We start from the raw sequence: 19,718 nt of genomic DNA, 5'->3' as shown, positions 1-19,718 counted from the left end.
TAATAAAAAGAATAAGTAACAAGTAAGTTGTTTCTGTGAATGGCATGTTGGATATAGATGTGTCTATAGCAGACCACCGAGCCCCACCTCCACATGGATCAACAGCTAACAAATTCATTGATCACAATACATTCGTCCAACCGCATCACGGCTCTCATGTCGTTTCTTTCTAACGCCCGTTCTGATTGGGTGGATCAAGTGTCAATCAAAGCGTGAGACACGTCCCCTTTCTGGACATCAAACCACAGAGGAAAAACTGCAACGGGACTAAACATAAGGGGGGAAAGTGTTACAAATCGTTTTTCCAATATCAGTGATTGAATCGTCTTTCTTTATCGTAAGTTTAAAAGAACACGCTTTTCCCCTTGATTTTCGACAACTTTCTTCACTGTTTGGTGCGGCCGTGTGGGGATGGATGAGATGCGGCCTAGCAGCGGAGCAGCAGCGCACCTCGGCCTCGCCTCGCTCTTTCCCCCGGGATTGCAGGCCATTTATGGGGAATGCAGGCGCCTGTATCCCGATCAGGCGAACCCGCTGCAAGTCACAGCCATTGTGAAGTATTGGTGAGACGTCTGAAGCATTCGTATTTAATGCCGTTGCTTGATATGCACACATAAAAACTAACTAAATAAAACTGAATTTTAATCAAAGAGTAGTTGTAAGTAGTTCATAACTTACGTTAGTTTTTACTATTATAACACTGAGTGGTGATCAAAGATGATAATTACATTTTAGTCATCAGAAACACTATTAACAGGCAAATAAACTTTCAAATGTACTTTTCCATCTCAGTGATTCAATTTTTCTTCCCATAATCCTCTTTTTTCAGGTTAGGGGGTCCAGATCCTCTGGACTACATTAGCATGTACAGAAACTTGGGATGTCCTGGACAAGATGTACCAGAACATTGGCACTATGTTAGCCTGGGTCTAAGTGACTTGTATGGGGACAACAGAGTTCATGAGTAAGAATGACAGATTATGAGATCTTTACATGACAGTGTTGTTACAACTTACAGTCATGTTTACATGCTGTGTTTACTTGCTAGAAGTTTCAGCAGTTGAATAAATTTTGAATGTTTAGTTTTATATGCAGATTTGTGCTGATGTAGGCTGGCGGTGATTGAATTTCAGCTGTGTTCTGCTTCTTTATAGATTCACAGGTCAAGAGGGCCCAAGTGGTTTTGGTTTTGAGCTCACATTTCGCCTGAAGAGAGAAGCAGGAGAGACGGCACCCCCTACCTGGCCAGCTGAGCTCATGCAAGGCTTGGCTCGATACGTGTTTCAATCAGGTACTGTACCTGTACCCACTCTTAAGGGGTACGAGTTTTATAATTCCTGGAAGTATTCCTTCTGTAATTTTAAAACAGTGTAGTAGCTGTTGTTTTTAGCTTTAACAGTTTTAAAGTCATTTAATATAACTGGTCTAAATGGGCCAAAAATGAAAATTTTGTCATTAATTCTTCACCCTCATGTCCTTCCAAACTCACAAGAGTCATCAACGCAACTGACACATTCAAGGCCCAGAAAGTTAGTAAGGACATTGTTATATACTTCCTATGACATCTGTGGTTCAACCTTAATTTTATAAAGCTACGAGAATACGTTTTGAGTTTACCGTGTCATTCTTCAACATGCTTTTGCGAGAGGACTATTTTAAAGGTGTTCTTTCTATCTTTCTGGGCCTTAAACGTGGTGGTTGCGTTGATGTCTATGCAGGATCAGAAAGCTCTCAGATTTCATCAAAAATATCTTAATTTGTGCTCCAAAGATGAACAAAGGTCTTACTGGTTTGGAAAGACATGAGGGTGGGACATTAATGACAGAATTGTCATTTTTGTGTGAACTATCCCTTTAAAGGTACTATATATTATATTATATATGATTTCACTTCTTCCCTGATGCGTGCTTGTAATGCTAGTCATGTTTTTTTTTCACCAAGAACACTTAATTTAGTTTTTCATGATCATTTCTCAGCCTGATAATATAAACCTTTAATGCTTTTAATCTACACTTTTATTGTTTTACAGCTATAAAAAATCAAGCTTGAGTGGTACTTGCAAATGTAAAATAAAGTCTTGAAATAAAGTTAGCTGCATCCCTTTATAACAGTAATGCTATAATATGATGAAAAGGATTTCTAAAGAAGTAAAGTGGTGTCACAGGATAAAGAGAAACTGCCAAAATAGGTATTTTTCACACATTTTTGCACTTCAAATCAGGCCTAAAAGATTTTGTTTTCCTTCCAGTTTAATTAAATAAGACCTGCGAATTGAATTCAGTGATATGAGGTGCAGCATGTAGAATCACACATCTAAATATGTGCGGACTGTATTTAGTAGAATGTGGCTTTTTTGCTGTATTTTAGTAGCTGTTTTTATTCAAACTTTTCTTTGTGTTTATAGTTTAAAATGGCAGATTTGTCCCATAGCAGGTATCTATGCCTATACTCTATTGCATGCACAGTATGCAATATATTATAGTTGTCAAAGTAAAATTAAACTTAAAGGCGTCAACGGATACCCATTTTCCACAAGTTGATATTATTCTTTGAGTCCTAATGAAAATTCTATAACAATACATTGGTTAAAATTTCTCAATGGTAGTGTAAAACTACACCCTTTTTACCTTGTCAAAGACACCTCTGTTTACAGCTACCCGTTTTAGTGTGTCCATTTAAATGCTAACGAGCTCTGCTCACCCCGCCCCTCTTTTCCGTTGGGTGATGAGCAGATCTCTGAGAGACTGTAAACTTTAGCTGCATTTAGCTGCGAAACGTGCTACCTAGCACATTATTAGGAAAGGCGTTTTACAAAGATTCATTAAAAAAACCCCTTATACTCACTTCTTCTGTAGGGGAAGCTGAATCACAAGTGATTTGTGTGAACATAGATGCTTTTATGTAGATCGGGGGCGTATTCCATTTAAAAACAAAAGTAATCTACTGCATCTTCAGCAGCTCAAATGTCAGGAGTAAATGCCGACTGCTGTTCATTAGTACATACAACAACAAAACACCCCAGTCGCTTAGGAACCATTCTTGTCTACTCCTGCTCCTGTTTACAGCTCACTCAGGGCGGGTCTAAGGTAAAACACCATTGTGGGAGCAGCCTGGATCTGTGTGATATCATACAGCCAAGAATCTGAGAATGGCTTGATCTGAGAAAGGGGTTATGATTTTTGGGTATTTAAAAAACCCCACTGGGTGGATTTGTAACATTATAGGGTGGTTGTGTACACACATTGCCAACACACATTTCACTTCAAACAACATGTAAAAGTAAATTTAGCATCCGATGACCCCTTTAAATTCAGTGTTAAATACTGAAATGTTACTGTCTCAAAAATATGCAGACCTCTCAGAAAAATAATTTCCTCTGTGACAGAAAACACATTCTGTAGTGGCGATCACATTTCGTGGCACAGTCCGTTGGACAACAGCGAGTCTAGAATCCAGCATATGCTACTTACGGAGGACCCCCAGATGCACCCGGTGCAGACCCCCTTTGGTCACGTCAGCTTCCTTCAGGTCAGGCACAACATGTCAAGTTGTTGACTGTAGGCTAATATAAAATCGACATTTATTTAGTTTTCTTACTTGTTTCTAGATTCTAATTTTAGACATGTTTATATAGCCATCTAGGTTCAGCTGAGCCTCAATTTGAAGTAACCTTTCTCTGTTTTAGACGTTACATTTATTAACCTTGTCCTCCTATGCATGTGTTCTCCTTGTGATTGGTGTAAATTAAGTTTTTCCTTCTGTGCTCATCAGATTGTGGGTGTTTGCACAGAGGAGCTGCAGGCAGCGCAGCAGTGGAACGGTCAAGGCATTCTGGACCTGCTGAGAGGAGTGCACATGTGAGTAATCCCACAGCCAGCCATGAGACAGGCCAAGGACATACTCATGCTCAATTGGTGGGAAAACTGCCTTAAAGAAACGGCAGGACTGATTTAACCAGCTGAAAAACTAAATGAATGCCCTTGATATATTACTTTGTCTCTATGGCGTTTATGGATGGCTGAACTCATAAGTTTGTATTAAATTTACTGTAAAAGTATGTGTCATGTTCCTAAATGATGTTTCTTTTCCATTCTTGCTGAGGTATTGTGGGAGCTGTAGATAAGAGCAGTGTACTTTGAATGTTGTTACTCTGTAGTAAGTGGGTCAGGAGCTTTCATTTGCACTGAGATGCTTTGTGCTGTTCTTGTTTTTCATGAATTCTGAAATGGGTCTTGTTTTGTCTTTGTTTGCAGTGCTGGGGGTCCATGGTTGATCACTGACATGAGAAGAGGGGAAACTATATTTGACATCGATCCACATTTGCAAGTAAGGTTTTTTTAAGTTTGCATGTTGTTGAAAGGAACAGTTCATCCACAAATGAAAATGCTCTTGTTTTCATCCTGATATTGTTTAGGGGCCTATGATTTATGATCTACCACAAACATACAAAAACTTAAAGGTCTTCACAGCAACCCGTCAAAATAAATGTTTGGTTAGAAGAAACTGTGACAGAAATACATTACTTAATGTAATAATAGCAGTAGTAAAAAATATTAAAACATTCTTTTTTTAAGGAATATTTATCAGGATTTATTTATCAGAAAAATGTAAACACACAAAAAATAAATAAAATTTAGCCTATAAATTCTTTTTTTTTATAATTAATTAAAGATGCTTTTAATTATTAACATTTAATGAAACCATTAAACTGAAATTCAGAAAATTAATGGAAAACAGAATTTGGTGAAAAGAAAAAAATAAAGTATTTCATAGGGCCATAAAAATGCCATTTTTGTTAAACTTAACAAATTGCTGTTAAATTGTGTACGTTTCATGATTTCAATTAATTAGACATTTTTGATTTAATATTTTTTAGTTTAAAAAATCCAAATTAAAATGGAAAAAACTGCATTTGGAAAAGAATAAAACAGAATTTTGGAAAAAATAAAACAGATTTCACAGGGCTCTAATTGTTCCTAAACGGCTAATATTTTTAAGAATTTACATGTTGCTCTCTACCATATGACAACTGTTCATGGTTATTTGCTTGAAGTTGATTTTTAACATTTCAGTCTGCTCTTCCCACAAATTTAACTTTAGTATTTCAGTAAAATTATCTGTATTGATAGATATAACATATAGGTCAGACAATACTGAATATTTAATTGTTTATGCACATTTCACCTATTTTTACATTTTATGCTAGTCTGAGGTTGGTAAAATTGTTATTGTTTTCTTTTTATAAGTCTCTTATGCTCATCCAGGCTGAAAAGATTTGATCATAAATAGAGTAAAATTAAAACTGACTTTTAGAGGTTTTATTCCAAAGTTGAATTTCAGCATCATTACTCCAGTCTTCATTGTCACATGATCCATCAGAAATGATTCTAATATGCTGATTTGGTGCTCAAGAAACATTTTTATTAGAAGTATTCTGATAAGTTTTCATTTTGGATGTAAGTTTTTGTCATTACTTAAAGTTATTAAATGATATAACACAGTTAGATGCAATCTTTAGCAGATCTATAAATATACGGTTACATACTATACTTTACATAAGTTGTGATGCCTAAATTGTTTTATGTGACTATTTTTAGTGTTTTATTTATTTAGAGAAGATAGTTTAGAATTTCAATATCAGCCATTTAATCATTACTGACCATAGCGTAATAATTATTTGCTTTTCTGTATCAGCCAGAATTTTCGGTGCAATTGCTAATTATTCTCTGAATTGTTCCCTAAAATGAACAACCTCATTAACCATGTTTAGATGCATACTTTGGTGAAATTTATTCAGGCTAAACTTGTCATGTCCTCTGAATATTTTGCACCTCTGGTAATGAATGATAATCATTTCTGGCGAATAAGGTCATCTGTTATAGCGCACACTGTGATGCTGCAGGAGTGATGGGAAAAGATGGAGTATAATTAAGTCTGTGGCTGTTAAACTCAACACCTCCACCTGCTGTTAGTCCTCTGCCCCCTCGCTTTCTGCACTGAGACGGACACATGTCCAGCCATGCTGATCTCCTGCTGATTAGTGCGTGTGTTGATTGCTCATCCCAAGCAGGAACGAGTGGATAAGGGCATAGAGACGGACGGCTCTAACCTGAGCGGGGTCAGTGCCAAGTGCGCCTGGGATGACTTGAGCCGACCTCCCGAGGATGAGGACGACAGCAGGAGCATTTGCATTGGGTCACAGCCACGCAGGCTGTCCGACAAAGGTGAGGTGTGCTAAGGACAGGCGTAGCCTGATTTAAAAACAAGACACCGAACTCCGTATGCTTCCGAGGTTTTTGTACTATGTCGTTGTCATGAATGTTTGTGTATTGTTCATACAGACACTGAACAGATTAGAGAAGCCCTGAGGAAAGGACTGGAGATTAACAGCAAGTCTGTTCTGCCTCCCATCAGCAGTCAGAGGCACAGTCACGACCGGCCGCAGTAAGTCCTGCCCTTTCATGACAATCAGTGCTTCAGGTCCATGTCATCATACTGGTCAAGCGGAAGTATGGTTTACCCAGTGCTGTGACCTTAATTCTGGGAGTAGCAGGTTGAAGAGTTTGTTTCAGGACACCAAATTGTTTTAGTTTGCTGTGCCACCTGTTCAGGACAGGATGGTATCATTATGGTTTATGGCTAGGAGACAAAAGATGTTTGGTGCCAGGGCTGGGCGGTATGACCGTATATACATAGTGTAAAAAGTGCGTCACCATTTAGAGATTTTACTGTGTTGTTTATAGCACACAGAGCTGCACAATTAATCACATTGCCATTTTTTGCAGTGGTTTAGCAATGTAATATCACAGACATTTCTGTTGTGCGCATGATTGCGGAGATGTGTAAACTGGTAGGGCTGGATTGACACTATTGATATCCTAATTTTAATCTTCATTTTGAACCAGTATCGATAATTAAATTTCAAGATCGGTCTGTCAGTCTGTGCTGTTTTCAGTTGATGCTTACAGAAAACTGCACTAAAAAGTAGCTGTTTGTAATGTCAGATCATCTCTATGGGTCGACCGATATGTTTTCCAGGGCCGAAACAGATTATTACAGGTCAAGTAGACTGATAACCGATATTTTGAACTGATCAATACAGGGCTCTGATTACATACTCTCTGCAACTGAAAACTACTGCTTGCGACTGAAAAACTATTCAGGAGCACCATGTGTGACTGACCCGATCAGCATATTTGTGTTTGCGCGGAGGGGAGCTTCACAGTTTTTTACGTGTTTTTGCAAAGTTGTGTAATGTATCACAGACATATCTCATGAATCCTTTCATAAACTAAATGTAGAGTGAGTGTAACTAAGAGATTCATTGTGCAGTGTAGAGAGTAGAGGTTGACCGATGGGGGGGGGATGGAACTCACGATGAACTACGATGAGTGACAGCTTTTAATGATTTTTAAGGGAGACATAAATTTGACATTAAAGATGACATACTTTTAATAAAGTTAGAAAAATGCCATTGCAAAGGTAAAAACAAAATTCCCCTGTAAATCATTTTGAGTCAAATATCACCTCATAATGGGAAGGCTAATTTTTGATCAGATTGTTTTATTATTGATTAGAAGGTACACCTAAAATTTTGACTGTGCTCCTAAATATTTGAAGTTAGGAGCACAAGTGCTCCTAAAAAGAAAAGTAATCATAGAGCCCTGATTATATGTCCAGTATATGTCAAATATGTCATATATGTCACAATTAAAAATAATAAGGGCTCTGACAAAAACCTTTTCTAAATGCTTTTAAATTATTTTATCTGCTAATCGGTTATGAAAATGGCAGATACCGATAACCATAAAAATGCTTAATATCGGCACTGATAATCGGCCGATCCCCAATCATCTCTTCAGCTTTAGTACTAGTTTTATCACAGAAAAAAAACATAAATGGGTATCAGAAGGTATGTTGAAAGAACCTTACTGAAATGTATAACATACAACATGTTTCAACAGTGGAAAGACACCAGTAAAACAGCTTGTAAACAACGTAATGTTACATTTTACTTCAGGAAAGCCATTTAATCACAGTTTGATAGTTAGGAGCATTTTGCTAAATATAAGCATATATTACATATTCATTATATTTTTATTTAACCTGTTAGTTTTGTTTTGTTTAATGTATGTTTGAATAAGTCTGTTATGAAAACATGTTTTTCCTATAAAAATTGTTGAAATGTTTATAATTTAACAAGGAATTGGAGTAGAGACATAAAACATTAGTTTTAAGTAAAGCAGTCGAGTTGAGTAGTTCAGACTCCAAATTTGTGACCCTGGACCCTGAATTTGTGAGAAAATCTTTAAAGTTGTCCAAATGAAGTTCTTAGCAATGCATATTACTACTCAAACATAAAGTTTTGATAAATTTACGGTAGGAAATTTACAAAATATCTTCATGCAACATGATCTTTACATAATATCCTAATGATTTTTGGCATAAAAGAAAAATCAATAATTTTAACCCATACAATGTATTGTTGGCTACTGCTACAAATATACCCGTGCTACTTATGACTGGTTTTGTGGTCCACGGTCACATTTTAAATTTTAATATTATGGTAATATATCAACTAACCTGGTTCTTTAGATAGTTTAAAGCTTTAGTTGAGAGACTTTTTCCTTAAGAAAAATGAATAAGTACTGTACCTTGTAAATATCCATTCCAACAAGATCGGCCTGCTTGTTAGTCAGGTTATGGCATCCCATAGCACAGTCATATGACATTTTTGATGCGTGTGGATGAATTTATTCGGCAAATGCATTTCCATCTCCCATTGTTCACAGTAACCCTTTTTGCAAAGTCAAAAACCACCTCAAGTGAGTGTAAAAACTTTTTTGCAACTTAAAGGAGAGGTTCACTTCAGAACAAAAATTAACAGATAATTTACTCACCCCCTTGTCATCCAAGATGACAAGTCATCTTTTCAGTACTAAAGAAATTGTTTTTTGAGGAAAACATTTCAGGATTTCTCTCTATATAGTGGACTTCAATGGTGCCCCGAGTTTGAACTTCCAAAATGCAGTTTAAATACAGCTTCAAGGGGCTCTAACAATCCCAGCCGAGGAAGTAGGGTCTAATCTAGCAAAACGAAATGTTATTTTCTAAAATATATATATATATATATATATATGCATGCATGTATGCGTACATGGATACATACATACATACATACTTACATACATTTTATGTACTTTTTAACCTCAAATGATTGTCTTGTCTAGCTTTGCATGAACTGTGTATTCAGACAGTTAGGGTCCAAAAAATGTCAAAAAAATCCAATCTCATTTTCTCCTCCAACTTCAACATCATCCTAGTTCGCTGCCGACCCAGTCGAGATGATGAAAAAAAAAAAAAAAAAAAGTTAAAATAGCAACGTAGGACGATTTTGAAGTTGGAGAAGAAAATGAGATGGGAGTTTTTCGACCTACCCTAACTGAGTACACAGTTCACACAGAGCTAGACAAGACGAGCAATTGAGGTTAAAAAGTATATATAAATTGTATTTTTTTTTTTTTTTTTTTTTTTTTTTTAAGGAAATAACCAATGGTTTTGCTAGATAAGACCCTTCTTCCTTGGCTGGGATCATTTAGAGCCCTATTAAACTGCATTTTGGAAGTTCAAACTTCCAGGCACCATTGAAGTCCACTATATGGAGAGAAATCATCATTTCTTTACGACTGAAGAAAGAAAGACATGAACATCTTGGATGAGTACATTATCTGTAAATGTTTGTTCTGGAAGTGAACTTCTCCTTTAAGGGAGATATATATATATACAGTCCACCCCTATAAATTACTCTATACGCCTATATAAACTAATTATTGTTAAAAAGTCGTTAGGACTGCTTGTAGTTATTAAATAACAGCGGTCCTAATGAGTTTTCAGCTTTCATAGATTTCACTTGGTGACACAAAAATGAATGCTTAGACATCCAATCTGTACCCAATGCATACCGCAAGAGAGCAATGTGACAAAACTCTGCAAAATTAACCGATCATGATATATACCGTTATGTGATGCAGTACAGTTATGTAAGATTTTAGTCATGCCGCCCACCCCGATTTGGTGCACAGTTGAAAAATGGCTGTTAAACAGGCCTGCAATTTTTAACGGAGTTAGGAACAAATTTCCTGAACTTTGGTTGGTTCAGCTTAACCGCTATATATATCAAAATCACTATTGGTTTGACAGCGGCTCAGAAGCCTGTCCAGTATGTGGATAATTACCTGCAGGTATTTTTCAGACACAGCCTGTCCCTTCAATCTTTGTCCTCATGAGTGCTGACTCTTGCCAGCTGGCCTGCTATTGTACAGCAGTGTTACTAGCTACGAAATTAGCTTCAAGTGCCAGTAGTCTCCCAGTACAAATGTGCTTTTGAATTGGGTAGTGTATTATACTGTACTGTGCGTAGACCCGTGACTATTTGCGCTATTAGACGTTGCATATCATCTTTGTTATTAGGGCTGTGATGGTAGCAGTTAGCTGGGGTGACTGTTTTAAGCACTTCATCCTCATCTCATTAAACGCTGTGCAATCCAGATCATCTCAGTGCATGGTTTGTCTGGGTTAATCTTACTATCCAGTTGTCTGCAACCCCTTGTTTTGCTCACGGCACCCTGCTACTTGTAGCCCAGCCAGAGATTCAGACATACATCCTGGAGCTCAGCCTGACTGTCTGCTGCTGTTGGTTGTGTTGCTTGTTCTAAATAATCAAGATGAGTAAAAAACATAATCTTATTTGCTTATAAAGAACTCCACTTTTGTACATACTTTCTTTATACAGAGGAAAAGGATTTCAGGCTTCTGCAGTGACTGAGAATCATAAAGAATTTAACAATTCTGGTTCAGATTCCTCTTAACGATTCCAGTTTCATTAACGATTCTTTTAGTACTTGTGATCAAGTCGTTGTGTTGAATTTCAAGTTTGTCGTGATGAAAGTAATGACTTGCAGTATCAGTAAGTCATTAATTACTTAGCCCCTTGATGAAAATTATTTGAATCCTGCATGCAATTTTATTTATTTAGCCTACTTATTTATTTGTTTCTATTCTTAATAAAGCAGTCAGTTATCATTATGAACACTTAAAGGGATAGTTCATCCAAAAATGAAACTTCTGTCATTAATCACTCACTCTCATGTCATTCCAAACCTGTAAGACCTTTGTTCATCTTCAGAACACAAATTACGATATTTTTGATGAAATCCAAAAGCTTTCTGACCCTGCATAGACAATAACACAACTACCATGTTCAAGGTCCATAAAGGTAGTAAGGACATCATTAAAACAAAATTTCATTTTTGGGTGATCTATCACTTTAGCTGACAGACTTTCAGTGTGTCATGAATTTATTTCTCAGTTGCTGATCAGTTGCTCGACCTGTGTTTGCCACACTTGCTCCACTGATGCATATGTCCAACATTTTGTGCTTAAAAGGCTGTATAGTAGTAAATGAATTACCAGAATTACAGATATGTAGATGCATTTAAAGAAACTCTTCCAATCTCTTAAAAGAGGAAAAAGTTTACTTTTTTCTAAGTGGCTTTTGAAAAGAATAAAATTGATTTGCCGTTTGGCAGTAGTGGTAAATGCATTCATTCACTTCGCTGTGGTACAAATCTGCCCCTAATTTCTCCATAGACAATCAGTTGGACATTTCCAGACCCAGCAGATATCAAGGTAAGAGCCAAGTACGCGTGAAACTGAAACTATTTCTCCAACAAATGGGCTATGGAGACTATTCTTTTTTTTTTTATTCCACTTTGAAAACGGGTGTTCAGTACAGTGTCTAAAAGTTACTTTTTGTTAGAACAATAAGGAAACACTCTGCACAGTCCTTAAAAAGTATTTGGACGCTACAAATGTATGAATATCATTGCACTGTCAGTATTTGGAACATTTCTGGTAGTTAAACATTAGTAGATTATGCTCATAGTTAATGTGATGAACGTGGTTACAACGTGGTTGTCTAATGCAATGACATATAGCTCAAATGTGGCCTGAATGTCCAAATATTCAAATTGAGCACTTGGACACAAATTGTCCTTATTTATGTTTTTTTCCCCTCTTCTGTTATCCTAGGAGCCGTAAGGACAGTCTAGAGAGCGAGAGCTCGGCAGCTATTGTCCCTCACGAGTTGGTGCGAACGCGACAGCTGGAAAGTGTACATCTGAAGTTCAACCAGGAGTCTGGGACTCTTCTCCCACTGTGCCTCAGGTAGGGCAGAACTCTGTAGGGAGTGTACTTGCGTGCATAAGGGTGTTTTGACACGAAGTGCCACCCACTGATATTGGCACCCTTGGTAAATATGAGCAAAGGTGGCTGTGAAAATAAAGCTGCAATGTTTATCTTTTTGATCTTTCACTCAAAACAATTACGTAATTCTAAACTTTCATTGAAATAAAACAATGGAAAGTGGGGGGAAAACTCATTGTGAAATAAATGTTTTTCTTAGTTCACCTAGCCACAGTTATTGGCACCCAATTATTGCAACGTCCTTTTCCCAAGATCCCAAGAAGAACAGTTCTGAGTTTTCTCCTATAATGCCTGATGAGTTTGGAGAACACGTGACAAGAGATCAGAGACCATTCCTTCATCCAGAATCTCTCCAGATTATTCAGATTCCCAGCTTTTCTCTTCAGTTCACTCCACTCAGTTTCTACAGGGTTCATGTTGGGGAACTGAGACAGCCATGGCAGAAGCTTCATTTTGTGCTCAGTGACACATTGTTGTGTTGATTTTGATGTTTGTTTTGGATCATTGTCTTGGTGGAAGATCCAAACATGGTCCATTGTAAGATTTCTTACAGAGGCAGTCAGGTTTACATTTTTTAAAATCTGATTATATTTGATAGAATCCATGATTCCATGTATCTGAACAAGACGTCCATGACCTCCGGCAGAAAAATAGGCCCACAACATTAAACATCCAGCAGTATATTTAGCCGTGGGCATGGGGTACTTGCTTTGCTGCCAGAAAGCTATTTTTTATGTTTCATCTGACCATAGAAGCCAGTCCCATTTAGTTTCGTGACAACTGAATATATTTTTTCTTGAAACCCATTTGAACAACATGTAGTGATTTAGGGGCTGTTTAATATATATATTTTTTAGGCTTTCTGACCCCAAGATTCAACTAATTTCTGCAATTCTCCAGCTGTGATCCTTGTGATCTTAGACCACTCAAACTCTTCTCCTCAGCGTGCATTAGGACGATATAGACACATGTCCTCTTTCCAGGCAGTTATGTAATGTCTTTAGTTGATTGGAACTTCTTAATTATTGCCCTGATGGTAGAAAATGGGGATTTTCAATGCTTTAGCTCTTGTCTTACAGCCACTTTCTTTTTTGTGAAGCTCAACGATCTTGTTCTGCACATCAGAACTATATTCTTTGGTTTTACTCCTTGTGATGATTAAGGGAATGTGGACTTTGTGTTCCTCATATTTATAATCCTCTGGAACAGGAAGCCATGGATGGATTTCAGTCACCCTGGTGTGCTACAAAATGTTAATATGAATGAATATACTTTAGAGATATTTTACTCATAAGAATTTCTAGAGGTGCCAGTAATGGTAGCTAACATGCATTGGAGAAAAACATTTCTTTCATAAGTGAGTTTCCCCGCACTTTCAATTGTTTTACTTCAGTGAAAGTTTAGAATTTTGTGAATTTTTGTTTGAAAGAAAGATCAAAAAGATAAATGGTGCAGATTTATTTTCACAGGCACCTTTGCGCATATTTACCAAGGGTGCCCAATATTAGTGGGTGGCCTTGTACATTTTGTTAAAATCCACCAGGGTCAGTAATTGACTTTTCTGTTAATTTAATTCAAATTCAGTTCCACTTAATTTCCAGGGGAATTTTTGTGCTGTCTTTGTCAAATATTGCAGAATTATTCAGTTATTCAGCATTGAACCTGATGCAACATGAGCCAATCTAAATGTAATACCACACTTTTTTTTTTCTTTCCATTTTTCCATTTCATTTTAGTCATGACACTCTTAAAGGGATAGTTCAACCAAATATGAAAATTCTGTCATTAATTACTCACCCTTATGCTGTTCCAAACCCGTAAGACCTTGTTCATCTTTGGAACACAAATTTAAAAAAGCATTCCCGTGGACTCATAAAATTATGGTTGAACCACTGATGTCACATGGACTATTTTGTCGATGTTCTTGGTACGTTTCTGGGCCTTGAACATGGAAGGAGGGTCAGAAAGCTCTCAGATTTCATCAAAAATATCTTAATTTGTGTTCCAAAGATGAACGAAGGTCTTACGGGGTTGGAACAGCATGGGGGTGAGTAATTAATGACAGAATGTTCATTTTTGGGTAAACCATCTCTTTAATAGATTTAGTCTAATTGTTTAGGGGCATTTTTTGCTCCTTTATCTTGAATTTTGGAGGCATTTTTTCTTCATTTCAGTGGCATTTTTGCCTCAAGCCCCTATTACTTTCCAACCCTGAAATCTACTTTGCTGAGGCATGAACTTTAGGACTATGGCCAGGGGTTGTGATTCCACTCAGAAGTGAGAAGTAAAAGTACACATTGTACTGGTGTGCTGATTTGCACACAAGTATTATAGTTCATATTACAGTATATTACAGTTTTACATACAAATTGAGCTCACTGAAATGCTAACAACTCTGATTTTGCTGGCACCGAAAGAGTGGGATATGAGTTTTATGTAATCTCCTTGTTTGGACAGAAACAGAGACGAGGCTCACAGAGAAGCCTTTGTTTAAAGTCCAAGTGAGAGCAGGGAGAAAGTGAACATCAGGTTACTTATAGCTTTAGCCTTTGATATTTCCCGCTTGCGTTAACAACACTTATCGTTGTCTGTGTAAATCATTAATTCAGCTTTTTAATCTTTTTTTTTTGTAGAGGCCGTCTGCTTCATGGCCGACATTTCACATATAAAAGCATTAATGGAGACACAGCAATCACCTTCGTATCAACTGGGGTTGAAGGGGCCTTTGCCACAGAAGAGCATCCGTATGCTGCGCATGGACCATGGCTACAGGTAACACACCGCTTGAAGGAATAGTTCACCCAAAAATTAAAATGAGCTGAAATTACTCACCCTCAGGCCATCCAAGATGTAGATGAGTTTATTTCTTTATCAGAACAGATTTTGAGAATATTAGCATTACACACTGTAAAAAATGCTTTTCATACTTAGATTTTTTTGTCTTGTTTCCAGCCAAAATATCTAAAAATTCTTATATCAAAAAGGATTTTCTGGACAAGTAAAATGATCTTGTTTTCAGAAATAAGAAGTAAAAAATAAGTGAGTATTTGCTTAGAGCAAGATAAATAATCTGCCAATGGGGTAAGCAAAGTAATTTAGTTTTCTCCTTGAAATAAGATTAATTTAATAACCCCACTGGCAGATTATTTAGTTTGTTCTAAGCAAAAACTCCCTTAATTTTGACTTCTTTTTTTTTTCTGAAAACAAGATAATAATTTTTACTTGTCTAGAAAATCCTTCTTGATTTAAGTATTTTTAAATATTTTGGCTGGAAACAAGACAAAAAATCTAAGTAAGAAAAGCATTTTTTGCAGTGGATCACTTGCTCATCAATAGATCCTCTGCAGTGAATGGGTGCTGTCAGAATGAGAGTCTAAACAGCTGATAAAAACATTACAATCAACACAACTGGAGTCTATCAATTAACATTTTGTGCAGTGAAAAGTCAAGATGCTTCCAGCTGAAATACGAGTCCTCTATTCATAATATATCCATTGGTGAGCAAATTATGTAATGCTAAACTTCTTTAAATCTGTTCTGATGAACTTGTTTTGGATGGCCTGGTGGTGAGTAAATTTTCCTTTCTTTTTTGTTGAACAATTTCTATAAAGTTCAGTTTCCATGTGTGACTTTGTTCTGATCTCCTCTATTTAGATACTACTTACTGAGGAGTTTGTAGAGCAGATGCTAGCTGACATTCAGGATTTGAGCACCCGTGAGATGGTAAGATTTTACACCTCACATTAAGATGTTTCACTGAAACTGTAAACTTTTTTAACATGCTATATCTCTTTACCCTGTCTCCCAGTCTAAGCTGCCGAAGGAGTACAGCTGGCCCGATAAGAAGCTAAAGATCTCTGTCCTACCAGACACAGTGTTTGACAGCCCACTGCAATAAGACTGGGAGCTCACTGTCCCTGATTACAAACCTACAACTACAGAAAGGAGCGCAACTCTTTTGCCTGGCTCATGTGCCTACAGACAGCTGAAGGAAATAGACATTCAGACACTTCTTCTTTTCCCAGAGAACATTTTAGATGATTGCACATGACACAGAACATTTTTTTAAATGTGCAGCATTTTGTATTGTCCGTTATACCACTTGTCTTTGCATTGGTCTACATATTCTGTTTTTCTGGTCACGTTATATTTCGCTGAACGTTTAGCAGCACAAGACAATGTGCAAGCACTGGTGCCTTTATTCATCTTAGAATGGACTGAAGTTTCATTTTAAAAGAACATTGCTTTTCTAAATCCTGCTTGTAATGTGAAGGAAAGCATACAAAGGTCTTTTTTAGCCATGTTTATCAACAAAAAATACTTAAGTCAGAGTATCTAGTTTTACTGGTTTTACTAATTTGCATATATAAAATACAGCTGTGCCTATTTAAAGTTGATGACATTTCAAAAAGTCCGCATTTAGCTGTCAAACATGAGGTGGTTAGTCAGTTCACCCACACAATACCAAAGCCTGTACAGTATGGGTGTTTTCTAAGCCTCGTGTCTAATGTAAAGTTGAGAAGCTCGTAGTGCCCCCATCTTTCTTTTGTATTTTACTTGTATTGAATTTCATTTTATTTGACTTTATGATTGCATTCCAAGCCTCTTCATAGGGAAGCAAACAAACTGGTTCCTGGATGGCAATCTATTTTCTAGAATGTGCATTTGTTATTTTTGGGATATGTGCTCAATAATATAGGTCAAAGTGTAAAAAAGAACCTCTATTAGTGCTTTTTAAAAGATGAATTTAATTAGTGTCCTGGCATTTTTTTATATTCTGGAGAATCACTACACTGCCTGTGGTTTTGTTACCCTTAAGTGCATTAAAGTTATTTACATAAATCAGGATGTTGGTGATGGTTTTGGTTACATGGCCTGAAAAAAATGTTGAAAAACTGCCATGTTCCATCTTTGCACATAATCATTATTTCACCCTAAGTGATTTCTCTATTCTTGGATGGCAACCAGGCACTAAAGATCCTCATGCCTTTGACTAGAATTATTTTGATGCTGTCTCTTTAAGATTTCAGTGTAAATGCCCTCTTTGCATGTGAAATAAGTAACAGCATTCTGGTGGGCTGTTGAGAAGCTGGATGGCAGATTCAAACACAGCTGTTGAGTTCTAAAACCCAGAAGAGAATTAGCATTTTCAGGCCATGGGTTTCATTTCAAATGTTTACATGACATTCATTTTATTTTATTGTAAATTGAGTAAAATGAGGTCTGTGGCTAACATTCTGCCTACATCAAATTACATGCTCGAACTCCTCAAACATAAATTCTGAACCAGCTGTGTTTTTAAAAAGGTAAGCTAAATAAACATTTTAGTTTTTTCCTCTAAAAAATGTAATTGGAGGATGTTCCTGTACTTAAACACTTCTTAAAGGGACAGTTCACCCAAAAATGAAAATTCTGTCATTACTTACTCACCCTAACTTTATTCAACAAAGACCAATTTGGAGTTGACGTCACAGTTACGTCACTTGCGGCTGTGCGTGTTTTGTGGTGGCAGAAAAACGTGAAAAAAGTGAAATGAGAAAAATCCATGGAATAAGAGTTCAAATGTACAGGTACATCTCAATAAATTAGAATGTCGTGGAAAAGTTCATTTATTTCAGTAATTCAACTCAAATTAAGAAAACTCGTGTATTAAATGCAGTGCACACAGACTGAAGTAGTTTAAGTTTTTGGTTCTTTTAATTGTGATGATGTTGGCTCACATTTAACAAAAACCCAACAATTCACTATCTCAACAGATTAGAATATGGTGACATGCTAATCAGCTAATCAACTCAAGACACCTGCAAAGGTGTGCCTTTGCCTGAGCCTTCAAAATGGTCTCTCAGTTTGGTTCACTAAGCTACACAATCATGGGGAAGACTGCTGATCTGACAGTTGTCCAGAAGACAATCATTGACACCCTTCACAAGGAGGGTAAGCCACAAACATTCATTGCCAAAGAAGCTGGCTGCTCACAGAGTGCTGCATCCAAGCATGTTAACAGAAAGTTGAGTGGAAGGAAAATGTGTGGAAGAAAAAGATGCACAACCAACCGAGAGAACCGCAGCCTTGAGAGGCTTGTCAAGCAAAATCCGTTCAAGAATTTGGGTGAACTTCACAAGGAATGGACTGAGGCTGGGGTCAAGGCATCAAGAGCCACCACACACAGACGTGTCAAGGAATTTGGCTACAGTTGTCGTATTCCTCTTGTTAACCCACTCCTGAACCACAGACAACATCAGAGGCGTCTTACCTGGGTTAAGGAGAAGAAGAAATGGACTGTTGTCTGAAAAGTCCTCTTTTCAGATGAGAGCAAGTTTTGTATTTCATTTGGAAACCAAGGTCCTAGAGTCTGGAGGAAGGGTGGAGAAGCTCATAGCCCAAGTTGCTTGAAGTCCAGTGTTAAGTTTCCACAGTTTGTGATGATTTGGGGTGCAATGGCATGTGCTGGTGTTGGTCCACTGTGTTTTTTAAAAACCAAAGTCACTGCGCCCGTTTACCAAGAAATTTTAGAGCACTTCATGCTTCCTTCTGCTGACCAGCTTTTTAAAGATGCTGATTTCATTTTCCAGCAGGATTTGGCACCTGCCCACACTGCCAAAAGCACCAAAAGTTGGTTAAATGACCATGGTGTTGGTGTGCTTGACTGGCCAGCAAACTCACCAGACCTGAACCCCATAGAGAATTTATGGGATATTGTCAAGAGGAAAATGAGAAACAAGAGACCAAAAAATGCAGATGAGCTGAAGGCCACTGTCAAAGAAACCTGGGCTTCCATATCACCTCAGCAGTGCCACAGACTGATCACCTCCATGCCACGCCGAACTGAGGCAGTAATTAAAGCAAAAGGAGCCCCTATCATGTATTGAGTACATATACAGTAAATGAACATACTTTCCAGAAGGCCAACAATTCACTAAAAATGTATTTTTTTAGGTATTCTATTTTTTAGGTAATACTTATGAAGTATTCTGATTTGTTGAGATAGTGAATTGGTGGGTTTTTGTTAAATGTGAAATAAATTAACTTTTCCACAACATTCTAATTTATTAAGATGCACCTGTATTATTGTGCCTTTGGATGTGAGAATCGGAATGCAAATAATTTTTACAGAATACTGTTGTCAAAGATGCCATTTGAAGCTAAAGGCAGACGCCTAAACAGACAGACTTATGAAGGAAACCTGCCGTGATTACTGTACTTTTAAAGCATACATTTGATTTAAATAATAGGTCTACATAATACTCACATAGGCAGAGATCATATTATGTCAGCTCTACAGTTACAGCATGAAATACTATATAAACCTATAACATTTTACATTTATTATTTTATCTCACAATTCTGTGAGACACAAATGCAAGTTTATATCTCGTATTTGGGATTTAATAAATCGATTCAACTCAACAATACCAAGTTTGTCCATTGTAAAGGGGGGGGGGATATGAACTCAA

General features: G+C 37.0%; 1 protein-coding gene across 4 annotated transcripts; it reads left to right on the top strand.

The window, feature by feature from the left end:
* The first annotated feature begins 200 nt into the window (after positions 1-200).
* On the top strand, positions 201-17,010 carry sufu (suppressor of fused homolog (Drosophila)). 4 transcript variants are annotated; one of them, XM_051126223.1, is made up of 13 exons: positions 201-563; positions 830-964; positions 1,155-1,291; positions 3,386-3,528; positions 3,772-3,857; positions 4,254-4,326; positions 6,071-6,224; positions 6,342-6,444; positions 11,650-11,688; positions 12,091-12,225; positions 14,898-15,036; positions 15,919-15,987; positions 16,073-17,010. In XM_051126223.1, the coding sequence occupies exons 1-13, from the start codon at positions 412-414 to the stop codon at positions 16,160-16,162; spliced, it is 1,455 nt and encodes a 484-aa protein (XP_050982180.1). In that variant the 5' UTR covers positions 201-411; the 3' UTR covers positions 16,163-17,010. The 4 variants fall into 4 exon arrangements, with proteins under 4 accessions (XP_050982180.1, XP_050982182.1, XP_050982179.1 ...); XM_051126222.1 differs by having other exon boundaries at positions 202-563; positions 6,068-6,224; XM_051126225.1 differs by lacking the exon at positions 11,650-11,688.
* Positions 17,011-19,718: the final 2,708 nt, after the last annotated feature.

The sequence above is a fragment of the Labeo rohita genome, chromosome 13 (genome assembly GCF_022985175.1).
Source record: "Labeo rohita strain BAU-BD-2019 chromosome 13, IGBB_LRoh.1.0, whole genome shotgun sequence".
NCBI classification, from domain to species: Eukaryota; Metazoa; Chordata; class Actinopteri; order Cypriniformes; family Cyprinidae; genus Labeo; species Labeo rohita.
This window is presented reverse-complemented; position numbering and strand designations above follow the sequence as displayed.